The 14,260-nt window shown below is 38.4% G+C and overlaps 1 protein-coding gene and 1 pseudogene across 2 annotated transcripts in view; one reads left to right on the top strand and one right to left on the bottom strand.

Annotated features, from left to right (window-relative positions):
• Nucleotides 1-9,674, bottom strand: part of LOC139808620 (tyrosine-protein kinase-like otk) — a 76,692-nt gene extending 67,018 nt beyond the window's left edge. For both annotated transcript variants that reach the window (XM_071770795.1, XM_071770796.1), the window contains exon 1: nt 9,443-9,674. In XM_071770795.1, coding sequence (XP_071626896.1) covers nt 9,443-9,485 — 43 coding nt within the window. In that variant the 5' untranslated portion in view covers nt 9,486-9,674. The remainder of the gene's footprint in view (nt 1-9,442) is intronic.
• A 1,222-nt stretch (nt 9,675-10,896) lies between these two features.
• LOC139825194 (protein FAM50 homolog) lies at nt 10,897-13,192 on the top strand (annotated as a pseudogene).
• Nucleotides 13,193-14,260: the final 1,068 nt, after the last annotated feature.

The following is a 14,260-nucleotide window of genomic DNA, read 5'->3' as shown; positions in this document are numbered from 1 at the left end:
CGCTAAAGTGTTATCTACTATTTCTCGCTTTTTGGGAGGCCTGATCCTCCAGCTCAGCCCTCCCTTCTTACGCATGGCTAGGTAATTAAACAAAATTACAAGAACTTTTCAAATAAAATAAAAATCAGTAATTAACTTGTAATTAAATGAAAGCAAAAGCATCTCTCATTATATCTTGTATTCATGGCTATTCTTAAAAATATCTTATAACTTGAAATAAGTATAAGTAAAATTAAAATATCACTTTGTTTTAATTGTAACTTTGTTATATAAAAAAACTTAAATATATTGCGATACTATCGAGATATTTCTGATTTTAATTCCTTAAGAACTCTAAGGGCATCATAAGATAATGATAAAATGTCTTTCTCTTATGTGCGACTCCTTCCGGTGAATCGAAAGCGACGAGAAAGTAACTCGTCTCGGCGCGGGCGCAAAGGGTTGTTTTTTCATAGCCGTCTAGGGTAGTTTCGCGAGCACGAGTCTCTCTCATCGGAGCACTTCTCGATTATTATTCGTGGTACATGGCGCACGATCCCTCTTCCAGACGTCATAGGTCTAGAAGGGAGAAAGTTCGTGCCGGTAGAAGCGGAACTTGGCTCGTTATGCTATATACGGATTCTTTTTCCCGATGTGTACACGCGACCCAAGTAATGACAGCCTTTTATCGAAAGATTGCCTTTGAAACTATTAAAAAGTTTACGAATTTCCATAAAATTATCTGTAGTTAGTTTTAAATCGAATATAATGACAATTCGACTTAAGTGCATCCCCGTACTAGGATTAGAACATTAATAACAGTCAGTCTTTTGATAGAACATCTGAAATCAAATTGGTTCGCCAATATTGATATATCATCATGGTACATGTTTGTACAGATTGCATGGACATTCCTTTCTATTAATCTAGTTAATCCAATGTGTCTTAAATATCGATTTTAAACTTTATGACTAACAAACAATTAGCTCATATGCAAAACTCACAGATAAATGCGATTATATCTTAGGTGAATTTTTTATTATATAAATATGTGCTAACACACACACACACACACACACACACACACACACACACACACACACACACACACACACGCACGCACGCACGCACGCACGCACGCACACACACACACACACACACAAACGGAATAATAATAGTAACACTTATATATCGAGCTTTTCTTCGAGCCTTTCTAATTTCCCAAAAGGCTCTCGCAACGCTACTCTCCCCCTTGCAGTAGAAACTTCCTGTATCAATTAGAACGGCTCCTAGCGCGAATATATGTAATGCACGCAAATACATAATTCATTGCGTGCACGTAGAATGCGCACTTTATCACGCGGCTCGCAGCTGGTAAACCACGCGGACATGAATTATGCGTGACCCATCATTTACGACGAAACTCGCGTGTGCATGAAAAAAGAGAAAAATTCGCCACCTTGCGTATCTCAACCGATCCTTCAACATTCTCTTGCATCATCCGCGCGCACGAATCGCCGTAGGTTTTTCACGAAGGTACCGAGTGTCTCACGTATGTTACGGTCTTTATATGAGACGCTGGCGCTGTTGGGCGCAAATAATTGTGTTCATCGTACCACTTTTTAGACATTCCGAGTGCCATAAACAGTTCACGCTCTCAGGACGCTTTCGCGGCTCTGAGGCTTGTCCTGAGAGCCGCTGCTCCCGAGAGGCTGAGCCGAGACAGGACGCATATACATAAGACGCGTTTATTAAGAGAGAAAGAAAAAAAAAAAAGAAAAACGGGAAATACAGGAGCATAAAAAGAAGCAAAGGCAAGGAAACGCGAGAACCCGGCGAACACTGACGCCCTTTTAGCGAGGGTAAAGTGCAACCGCTCGCTCTTGCTCTGGGGAAGCATGAACGAGAGAAATGGGAAGTAAAAGACGGACAACACGACGTGTCCCGAACGACGAAGACAATTGTGACACGCACTGTTGTTTTCTATTTTCAAGAATCCGCCGTTTGAAGCTTAGATACGTCCTTTGCGGGCCATAAACACGGAATTTGTTTTTAAACTCGCAGATATGAGATATAAGATTGGATAAATAAACAGTCGCATACCGTCAAAAGGAAAAATCGTCATTATTTTCTGTTATTCAAAGTTAATTAATTTCTTTCTGCGGTATTAAGTAACAATTTTTATACTTGTTTTAATATTACAATGTTTCTATTTCCTTATTCGACTCTTTGCTGGTAAAACGAATCGCGAAAGCGATCGGGAACAAAGTTACCACGCTGCAAAGTGCCGCAACTGCTGTGCACAGGGCGCTCGATGGAAAAAAAATACAAGAAAGAAAGGGAACCCAGATCTTGTTCGCGATTTCCATTCACGAGAACCGGTCAAAGGGAGAATTCGTTTGATGGGAGGAAGAAAGAGAGATCCGATGCGAGTGTGCCATTTTCAGAGTACGCATAATGACAACATGAGCGAACGAATTTCAAAGAATCCGCCGTCGTCTATTGGGTGCCCTCGCTCTCCCTTTGCTCGCTCTTCGAAATATATTATCCGCGCTTCCAGGGCGCTATCGCGGAGGTCATCAAACGCCTGCGTTCGCGGTGAGGCATTTTACGCGCTTTGAGCTGCCGTGGCCCGTGGCCCCGTAATCGACGGCGGCCGAGAGGGGAAAAGACGCCGGGGAGAGGCGTGCTTCCTGCCGAAAGACGAGCCGGAATATCAGTATCTCGGACGATAGAAAGTTTATCTTACAATTCCACGTGCCCAACGGGACGACAAGCACCGGATGAAGGAGTTCTGTTTCCAAGAAAATTGCGCCGTCCGATGGGCGTGCATCCCTTAGATAACGTCGATTCGATATCTCGAATCCGCGCCGTCAGACGCTCGTTATAGTAATTCATTATCTGCGTTCGTGCAACGTCTCCTTTTGCTGTTTAAAAGGCGTAAGTCTTTTGTAGTCTTTTCAGTTTCTGTTTAATATGGAAAAAACAACATTTTTAAAAGTTAGCGCGAATGTAATTATTTGCGTTAAACACGTGTGATAAATGTAAAGGTGTCGCGGCGAGATCTTGAGACGCTCAGAAATAATTGGATTGAAATTGCACGTACTCTCTATGCGCATCCGCGTCGCAACTGCAGTCGCAAGAACAGTCGCAACGGTCGCAATACGTCCGAGTACGTGCGGCGTGTCGGCGACCGGTGCGGCGCGGCGCAGCGGCGGCGTTTCCAAAAAAAGACCGTAGGTTTCGTTCTTTATACGTGTTATGCGCCACCCGCGTCTTTATTAGCCTCTCTTTCTCTCTTTGTTTCTTTCCGGAGTCGTTTCAGCAGCCTAAGGGATCAAAGGGCTAATATGATTTCTCTCTCTTTTTCCCTCTCTATGCCGCTCCCCTGCAGCGAGACACGCGTACGCTTACGACGTCACGCAACGAAAGGAGGAAGAACGTACGAGCGAGAGCGAGCGACTAATAACTCGCGAGCGGGAAGAAGACGTGAAACGCGCCGCGCCGCGAGTAATCGCGTGGCGCGCTGAATAACATTCGGCGTATAAAATAAACGCGCGCGCCGGCCGCGTACAAAGGACCCATAGTGACGAGCGGTATAAAAAAGATGTCTGTCAAGTTAGCACCTCCCCCACAAAAAAACGGAATAACACATATGTAGAAATTAAGTGCTCTTTATGTGCTAATTATGTGCTCTATTCGCGATTTTTGTGCTCAAGCAGTTTCGCGGGAAATCGCAATTGAAAGTAGGGGTGCTGGCTTAACGTAAGCTAGCACCCCCCTCATTAAAATTACATATAAAATAAAAAATTCAATATGCTAGAATTATGTTCTCTTTATGTGCTTTTAAATGCCTTAAACAAAATTAGTCTATCTATAATAGTTTAAAAGATATACGCAAAAAAAGATCTACATACTACTGATATAAGATTAAAGTATCAGTTAAAATACAGAAAGCGAAATAATTATTGTCTTAAAATGTTTTTCGATTAATGTGTTCTCGAAATATGCACAATGAGATTTCCGTGCTCATCCCCTTCAGCCGGCCAGAACGTTAGCACCCCATACGTACAAGAGTAAAGTACCAGTTAAAATATAGATAGCGAATTGGTTCTAGTCTTAAAATGTTCCTTAATTTATGTGCTTTCAAAATATCCACAATGAGATTTCCGTGCTCATCCCCTTCAGCCGGCCAGAACGTTAGCACCCCATACGTACAAGAGTAAAGTACCAGTTAAAATATAGATAGCGAATTGGTTCTAGTCTTAAAATGTTCCTCAATTTATATGCTTTTAAAATGTACAAAATAAGATTTTTGTGCTCATCTCTTTCGTCCGACAAACCTTCCTGAAAGTGAGCACCACTATACTTACAAGTGTAAAGTGCTTACTAACATAACAATTTTTGTTTCCAGCCTATTGATTATAAGCAGAAAATGTTTTATGAGCTTGTGGAATATGTATAATAAAATTTTAATGCTTTTTTTATGACAAAAATTATGAAAAAAAATCTAAGTAACATTAATTTTTTTACGAAAATGTTAGAATATCATTATATTATAATTTTATTTTATAACTTTTATTTTATAATTTTTTTAAATCTAGTTATTCCTATACCTACAATATATGTAAGATTAATGGTAATTTGATGTTGATTTTGCTATAAAGACAGAAACAATAGTTTACATAATTAAATCAGTTGAAATTGATCTGGTTAATGTATTGATTAAATTGTTTAATAAGACTTTTTTCAGAAAATTTTTTGAAATTAGTGTTTGTTGCATAAATATTGTTATATGTAAAATTATTAGCAAAACATAGGATAGTTATCAGTATCAAATATTTGATAGGGAGTAGATGGAAGTAGTACATGCAGGAATAGATAGGAAGAACTGTGGTATACAAGTAAAATAATTTTGTATATAAGTAATATAATTTTATTAATATTTATAAAATTAAATATATGTGTTTATATACATTTTTAAAGTTATTTAATATGAGTTATGAGTAAGTATTGCAAAGTCGCTAAACGTTATGGAGAATTTTTCACTAAGATTCTGAACAATATATAAATACTGAAATACATATAAGTAAACATATGTTTAACTAATTTTTAACATTCTCTTTCTAATCATAGAAACAAAATGTAATTTTTAAAATTAGTTAATCTTTAGTAAAGTTTAATATGTATTTATATAGAATCTTTCGTGTATTGTTTTTTATGATGATATTACATGAATTAATAGTGCAGTTCACGCTACAATTGCGCGACTAATACTTGAAGGATATATTTGTTTTATGATATATAAAAAAATATGGTAATAGAATATTTACATATTACACATATAATTGTGTTTATTAAAAAAAATTATATCAAAAAATTACATTGACGAAAAGAATTAATGTGATTATTATGCTTTTAAAACTTATACCAGACAAATCAATTTTAATTATTGAAGATTTTAAGACTAGAACCAATTCGCTATCTATATTTTAACTGGTACTTTACTCTTGTACGTATGGGGTGCTAACGTTCTGGCCGGCTGAAGGGGATGAGCACGGAAATCTCATTGTGCATATTTTGAAAGCACATAAATTAAGGAACATTTTAAGACTAGAACCAATTCGCTATCTATATTTTAACTGGTACTTTACTCTTGTACGTATGGGGTGCTAACGTTCTGGCCGGCTGAAGGGAATGAGCACGGAAATCTCATTGTGGATATTTTGAAAGCACATAAATTAAGGAATATTTTAAGACTAGAACCAATTCGCTATCTATATTTTAACTGGTACTTTACTCTTGTACGTATGGGGTGCTAACGTTCTGGCCGGCTGAAGGGGATGAGCACGGAAATCTCATTGTGGATATTTTGAAAGCACATAAATTAAGGAACATTTTAAGACTAGAACCAATTCGCTATCTATATTTTAACTGGTACTTTACTCTTGTACGTATGGGGTGCTAACGTTCTGGCCGGCTGAAGGGGATGAGCACGGAAATCTCATTGTGCATATTTTGAGAGCACATAAATTAAGGAACATTTTAAGACTAGAACCAATTCGCTATCTATATTTTAACTGGTACTTTACTCTTGTACGTATGGGGTGCTAACGTTCTGGCCGGCTGAAGGGGATGAGCACGGAAATCTCATTGTGGATATTTTGAAAGCACATAAATTAAGGAACATTTTAAGACTAGAACCAATTCGGTATCTATATTTTAACTGGTACTTTACTCTTGTACGTATGGGGTGCTAACGTTCTGGTTGGCTCAAGGGGATGAGCACGGAAATCTCATTGTGGATATTTTGAAAGCACATAAATTAAGGAACATTTTAAGACTAGAACCAATTCGCTATCTATATTTTAACTGGTTCTTTACTCTTGTACGTATGGGGTGCTAACGTTCTGGTTGGCTCAAGGGGATGAGCACGGAAATCTCATTGTGCATATTTCGAAAACACATTAATCGAAAAACATTTTAAGACAATAATTATTTCGCTTTCTGTATTTTAACTGATACTTTAATCTTATATCAGTAGTATGTAGATCTTTTTTTGCGTATATCTTTTAAACTATTATAGATAGACTAATTTTGTTTAAGGCATTTAAAAGCACATAAAGAGCACATAATTCTAGCATATTGAGTTTTTTATTTTATATGTAATTTTAATGAGGGGGGTGCTAGCTTACGTTAAGCCAGCACCCCCACTTTCAATTGCGATTTCCCGCGAAACTGCTCGAGCACAAAAATCGCGAATAGAGCACATAATTAGCACATAAAGAGCACTTAATTTCTACATATGTGTTATTCCGTTTTTTTGTGGGGGGGGGGTGCTAACTTAACAGACATATAAAAAAGTCGTCGTTCGCGGGAGAGGGAGGTAGACGAGCCAGCGAGAAACAGAGACAGGAGGAGAGCGAAAGAGAGTCCGGACCTCATCACCGCACGGGGAACGAGAAGAGGACGATAATCGCGCGAGAGGGCGACGCGGGGGGCCGTGCTCCGACGTGTCCCCTGCTTCCCCCTATCTTCCTTTCAGAGGCACGGGACGTCTCCCGAACTCCTGCGGTCCCGGTTTCTCGTCCGTAACTCGAGACGTGTAATTAGGAGCACCGGACCAAGATGAATGGCCAAGTGATGCTCGGTGAGTGGCGCAGCCTGGACGGGACGAGTGAAAGAGCGGAGAGAAAGGTGAAGGGAAGAAGAGAAGGGGGAGGGGTATCTACCGAAGGGTAGCAACCACGGGGCACCATAGCGTACTCGAGGGTTATCTCATACATTGCGCGCACCCCTGTCTCTCCCCTCTCTCCCCCTTAACTTCGGTGGTGGCCGATATTGGGTACAGATGTATATACCTACGTAATACCGCACCACCTCCCCCTTCCGTCTCCCATCCACCCCTCTCTCTCCCCGCAATGTGCGCCGAGTCTGCGTACACTCGTCGCTTCTCGTGTAGGTGTGCGCGGCTATCGAACCGGTTCCTCCTCTTTGAGAGCAGAACCACCGTCATGGTGGAGAGTAGCAGCATCCTTTCCTCACCACTTGGATCCCGTCTCGCCGTCGAGTCCTCGTGAGAATCGAGGAAGGATCCGCGAGAAGGGCACAAATTGGCCAGCTCCGATTTAGATGAGAGAATAGGTTTCTTTTTTTTCCTCGTAATTCTTCAATTTGCGTTGCAGAAAGAAAGTTGTGACTTTTCCCCTCATTTCTATTCCTTTTTTTATCCTGTCTGAAAGGCGGTGCGATAGCCGAGATAGTTGATAGAGAATGATAACCAACGATAGGATAACAGGTTCTTAAATTCGCGGTCTAGAACATAACGTTTGAAATAATTCTAAATCTCACTCATAAGTTCGATGACAGCGATGGAAGTTTGAGGGGAGAGTAGCATACAAATGCCCAATTTGTCATTTTTGTGCGGAATGCGAGCAATATTTGCTAACATTCCGCAATACTCTACTCTTTAAAAGTCGAAGAGTAAAATATCACTCAAAACGAGTGAAATGCAAGTGTAACGAAAAGTGAAAATTGACTCTGTGCACTTCGAGTGATTCGCCACTTGTAAGAAAGTGTAAAATTGCGCTCTATAAGTTGGAGTGAAAGGGCACTCTTTTCGAGTGCAGTAGATCAGTGTCTGTAGGAGTAAATTATGTCTACAATTTTGAGTGGAAAATTTCACTCTGTTAGTCATTTATCAGTCGATCTTTAGTAAATCGTGATTCACTACAGCTTTAGAGTGAGATCGTATCACTCCGGTAGAGCAGCCGCTCTAAAAATTTGAGTGAAAAATTCACTCCTATATTATGAGTGCCCGCATTTACTCAAATTAGAGTGACAACCCTCTCTTTTGGAGTGACTATCGTAATCACTGTAATGTATTAGTAATATATTACTCTATGAGATTTAGAGAGTATATATCACGTTAAAAACAGTCGTTATAAAGTGCCAACAAGAATAATCGACATGCAAGCAATTATGCGCAAAATAATACAATGCCTTTCACGCGAGGTACAAGCGCGACTTGAGTGAAAATAATAAGCATTTACGAAAGAATAGTTTCTCTGACGAAGGGATCAAAGGAGTCTTGCAGGACATTCCGAAATCTCTTTATGCATCACTTGAGACAATGTTAATCGTACGCTCAAAAAGCAGTCGGGTAACGACGGAAATATTTCACTCAACGAGTTACGCGATTTTATCGCGAAATAACAGCGTGCATCGAGCGTGTAACAATGCTCTCGGTGTAACGTATCGCGTTTACCGTATCGTGCCGATGCATTCGCCAGATACCCCCGCGGTTTCTTCGCGCACGAAATGATACCCTTCCGTCCCTTTGGCGATATCCGACCGGCCGGCGTAACTTCGAATCTACGGGTCCGGTCTATCTTCGAATCAATAGCGCCATAAAATCCGCGACGATTGTAGGAGAGTCGCCCGCGCGAGGGCAAAGGAATGATTCGTGAACTCTTTTTATAAACAAAAATACTTCTATACTCTTCGAAAAGAAACTGGAACTTTAATCAAAACTACAGAATTTTAAAGTAGAGGTGCCAACTTCATACACCCTAATTCGTGGCCGCTCCGTAACGCGCCTCCGATTTTTCTCTCCTTTTTTTTCCTTTGCGAATTCAAATCGGTCCGGTCGGCTAGGGCGCGCGATTCGAACTCAATTAACCGTAATTACAACGTCGGACGGTCAAAGAAGGAAGAGGGAAGAGACCGCGCGGTAACCGGTCAGAGCGGGCTGGAATCGGCGAGACGATCGGCGCGGGATCGCAAGAAAGGAAAGAGGGAGAAAAAGGAGAGGAAGGAGACGTCGTTACGGAAACTTCGATCGGCTCTCTTTCCTCCGCGTGATTCATCCCGACGGGCAGACAGACCCGCGGGAAGGTCAGTGGGAAGGGAGGGAAGAGCTTTGTGGTACATTCTACGCTACTCTGTTCGGTGCGGTACTTACACACGCAGACAAGCAGGCTCAGCAGAGCCGCGATGCGCCGCATCCTCCTAGATTGCGCAGATCAGCCGGGAATAATGTGTACACAATTGCTATCGCGCGCGCGAGGGACAGAGAGAAAGAGAAACACCCCGTGGCCGCGTGGTGGAATTCACGTTGCGATCATTTTCACGCCTGATAACTTTACGATGTACTACACGCGAGACAAGATCGAACGAGAAACGACCAGCACGAAGAGACGGGGCGGACGAACCCACGCCAGCGCGAAGCGACCCCTGGATGCACTCGGTTCGCCTCGCCAGTCAGCGCGATTGCCGGTGTTGCCACCAGAGAACGCAACCTGTCGGTCACCCCTAAGGGATAACTACCCCTGTAGAGTAGCCCAATTAGCAGACAAATTGAATATTTTTGAATTATTCTTTTTTATATAATTTGAGAATTATTTAGGGAAATTTAGGAAAATTATTTAAACATTTGGGTAATAATATTTTTTTGTTATTAACAAAATTTTATTAAATGTCAAATTAGCAGATAGCGACTATGTTTAATGTGTACTATAAATAGAATCGATTAAAAATTATTTGGGGATGTCATCTTCATTATAATTTTTATTTGGAAAAAGTCGGTTTTTGCCTTATTGTTTACTCACCGATTTGACTGAATTTATCAAGAGACACGGTAGTGTCTCGCGCCAAGTACGCGCGAAGCGAGACGCACCGTGACTCTTTTACGCGAACGCATGAGTTGCGAGTATCCGAGATTTTGAGATCTCAATAACGAGTGAACGGATCAATTTCTAAGTAGGTTCGATCGATAGCTTGGGGTTTGATTTATAAATAAGAGTCTTTTTTTTCCGTTACGTGCCCTACGAGCGAAGATATTGCGATGCAAAGTCCAAATGTGGAAAATTTTTTTTTAAGAAACGTCCACGTCGGACAAAAATGGCGGCTGGTGTGTCACTTTCCCATTTTTGACACGAGAGTGCATTCGTGCACTGTCGCAGTGCGTGAGAGTGACAGTTTTTTACAACCTAGAAAAGGATAAGTGTAAGTGTGTGATAGTCGTGACCGTTGCCGCGTCGTGACAGATAGTGAAATATATATAAGTATTGACCGTAGAGAGCTGATGCCGATAGATCTTTAAGAAGGAAGGTGTATCTACAAAATCGTACAAACACGTACGTATATGCTGTCTTGTAAAAGTTGTCAAACTGTATGTTTACGCGAGCGTTACTTCTGTAGTAACTTACGATAATTCACTCGTTTACGCGGAGTAAATTATCGTAAGTTACTACAAAATCCCGTTTACGCGAAGGAAAATTCTGTTTACGCGAAGGAATTATCGTAAGTTTACTACAGAAGTAACGCTCGCGTGTAAACGTAGTAAGTGAAATATATAAAGTATTAACCACAGAGAGATGTCGAGGAGATCTTTAAAAGAAGGAAGGTATATTCAAAATGGCACACGTACGTATATGCTGTCTTGTAAAAGTTGTCGAACTATATAATGTTTACGCGAGTGAGTACATCTATAGTAACTTACAGTAATTCATATTAAGATACGTCGTCGTCTCTCAATCAGAGAAACGTAACCTTCACTACTTTCAACGGTGGCTCTTGATTTCCGATCATAATAGTTACTATAAAATCTCCCGTTTACGCGGAGGAATTATCGTATCGTAAGTTACTACAGAAGTAACGTTTGCGTAAATAGGTTATAAAAATAACACAATGTTATATATGTGGTTTGCCGTGAATATATATATATATATATATGTGTGTGTGTGTGTGTGTGTGTGTGTGTGTGTGTGTGTGTGTGTGTGTGTGTGTGTGTGTGTGTGTGTGTGATTTCTGCCTAGTGCTCTGAATGTCATCTAGTCATACATATCAAGAACTTTCGATGGGCTTCTTCAGAAGATAGGATATGAAGAAAATCCTAATGCATGATGACGATACCACAAAGATGCTAAGGCTAGATGCCACGAAATGTGCATGTATCGTCGATCACGCGGAATGCAAGAGAAAATCCGCCGTTAAATTGAGCGAACATTCACGAATCCTGATACCCACAAGTAATTTCTTACAATCTTTTTATGATCCTGATTATCTCATAATTTGTATTTTTGTACGTGTATTTTATGCTTTGATAGAAGGAACGTGAAAAAGAGCAGGAAAAGGAAAGAGCACTAGCGGCGAAGCAGACAGAAAAGAACAAACAGAAGAAACAGATTCAAGCTTTGTCTTTTAATCTGGACGAAGACGAAGATGAAGCTGAGATGTCTTCTGACGAAGACAATGCTGAAAAATCCCCGCAGTCAGAAAATGTGCAATCTGATGGCCCTGCGATTAAGAAGATTTAGAAAAATCCAGATGTAGATACATGTTTTTTGCCAGTAGGGAAAGGGACGAGGAGGAAAATAAACTTAGGGAAGAATTGAGACAAGAATGGGCTAGAAAGCAGAACGCGTTGAAGGAAGAAGAAATTGAGATCACATTCAGTTATTGGGATGGATCTGACCATCGTCGGAGTGTTATAATGAAGAAAGGTGAATGTCTCAGTGGTTTAGAGAACGTTTAAGTTATTAAAATACTCCAGTGTCACTTTTGGAGTAACATTGGCACGATATATAATGTTCTGCTGCATAAATTAAATTTTCACATACAGGTAATTCTATCTATTAGGTTCTTCAGAGATGTTTAGAAGTTCTGAGGCCCGAATTCAGCGAGCTTAAAACAGTAATGGCAGATCAGTTAATGTATGTCAAGGAGAATCTTATATTACCGCACCATTATGATACGTTTTACTGCAACTGTAACTGATTTTATTGTAACTAAGGTAAATATACCAAATGATAAAACTTATGAAGCAATATCACAATGTTGGCATGTTATTTTAATGTATGTAATATTGCGATTAGGCACGAGGAAAGAGCGGGCCTCTGTTCAAATTTGACGTTCACGATGATATTCGTATTATGCACGATGCTTCTGTCAAAACCGAGGAATCACATGTCGGAAAAGTTTTACTTAGGTATTTATTATTTAAAAAATATTTTGCATAATTCTTTTTTATGTTATTTTTTTATTTTTCTCATTAGATCGTGGTACGAGAGGAACAAACACATTTTTCCAGCGAGTAGATGGGAACCTTTTGATCCAACGAAAAGTTACAAGTATACAGTGTCGGATAAAAATAGGAAGAAAGCTAAAATCTGATCTTAGATTCAACGAATTGTCCAATTTTGTTTAAAGGATTCAGATTTAAGGACTGTAAATATTATAACCAGATAAATAACTTTGTTTCATCGTACAATTGATTCATTATAAAACAGCTGATTATATATATATATATGTAGGTCCGGAAGTATGTTCCAGGACTTTTATTTTTGATATCGGTATATTCCGGGACATTTGGCAGTTTCCAGGACTGTCCTGGAAAAAATTCATGTCCTACGGCAATTTTCGGGACAGTTTTTTGAATCTGATTACATATATATGCGTTATATTCCAGGACTGTACATTTCAAAAAACGTAAACAGTCCCGGAACATACCTCTGGACCTACATATATATATATATATATATATATATATATATATATATATTGTAGCTACATTGTATTTTTAAGGACTGTGATTTTAATTCATTCAGTTATGTGATAATATTTAATTCATTTACTCGATTATATAGCTCTACTAAATAGTTAAGTTTTCGCAAACATTTGGAGGGAAAATAAAAATACATGAATAGTTTAATGACTTGAATATAATAATTACAATTGAAAATACAAAACCATACTTTAATTCATTCCGATACAGAAACAGTATTAAAGTATTAATCCATGATCAGATCCTCTAACAGAAATCTATTTACAAATATTAGATGTATCATCTCTTGTCATTTCTTGAAGATAACTATACAAAAATAAATATATACAATTATATCGATTATAATCACGTATTATTCATAGATTTGATACAAGTTGGATCCATGTATGTAATATTTTTGGGAAAATGGTCCATTATAATAAACTTTTTCTCAGTCGATCTGTTCAAGCAGTCAAGGAATCCGAACCAATAAATAACTAGTCCAGACCCGAATCTGTTCCAGTAGTTTCCAGTTTCGTATCGTTTTATATTCTTCATGTGTTTTTAATACATGAATTATTACTTATTTGAAAATTAATAATTAGTGGATAAGGAATAATCACATTGTCAGGTAAATTTTTTATTTTAAAAATAATTGATTTAATATAAATAATTTAATTATTGCAGATAAACATGATTTAAAAAACAGGTTAATATTATATATATGTATATATACGATATATATGTGTATTTATATCTACCTAACATAGAGAATTTACAAGAATAACATTAAATATAATAAATAGGTATTTAGATGTGAAATTTTTAATCAATAAATACATATTTAATAAATTTCAAAAATAGGAGACAATAATTCTATATTATAACTATTATTACATTTAATGTTATAGCGATTCTCTATATAATACGAATATAAATACACATATATGTATATTTGTAAAAAGTAAAAGGTTTCATATATATATATATATATATATATATATATATATATATATAAATTTAATAAAAATTTAATTCGTTGTTATTGTCAATTTGTGAATAATTAAAAAATAAAAAATGGAAATTTTTTGCCGATACTTGCTTATCACTACAAAACGCATGATATCAGTACAAAATTACCTTTTTCAAAAAAAGGTAAAAAAAGGCGCCAAGTACACGCGCAATGTATGTTGTAAATCTAAAAATCTTAAATGGTAGTAGCTTTATTTCTTCCTA

The sequence above is a fragment of the Temnothorax longispinosus genome, chromosome 2 (genome assembly GCF_030848805.1).
Source record: "Temnothorax longispinosus isolate EJ_2023e chromosome 2, Tlon_JGU_v1, whole genome shotgun sequence".
Taxonomy (NCBI): Eukaryota; Metazoa; Arthropoda; class Insecta; order Hymenoptera; family Formicidae; genus Temnothorax; species Temnothorax longispinosus.
The sequence above is the reverse complement of the archived record's forward strand: the minus strand, read 5'-3'. Positions and strand labels throughout refer to the sequence as shown.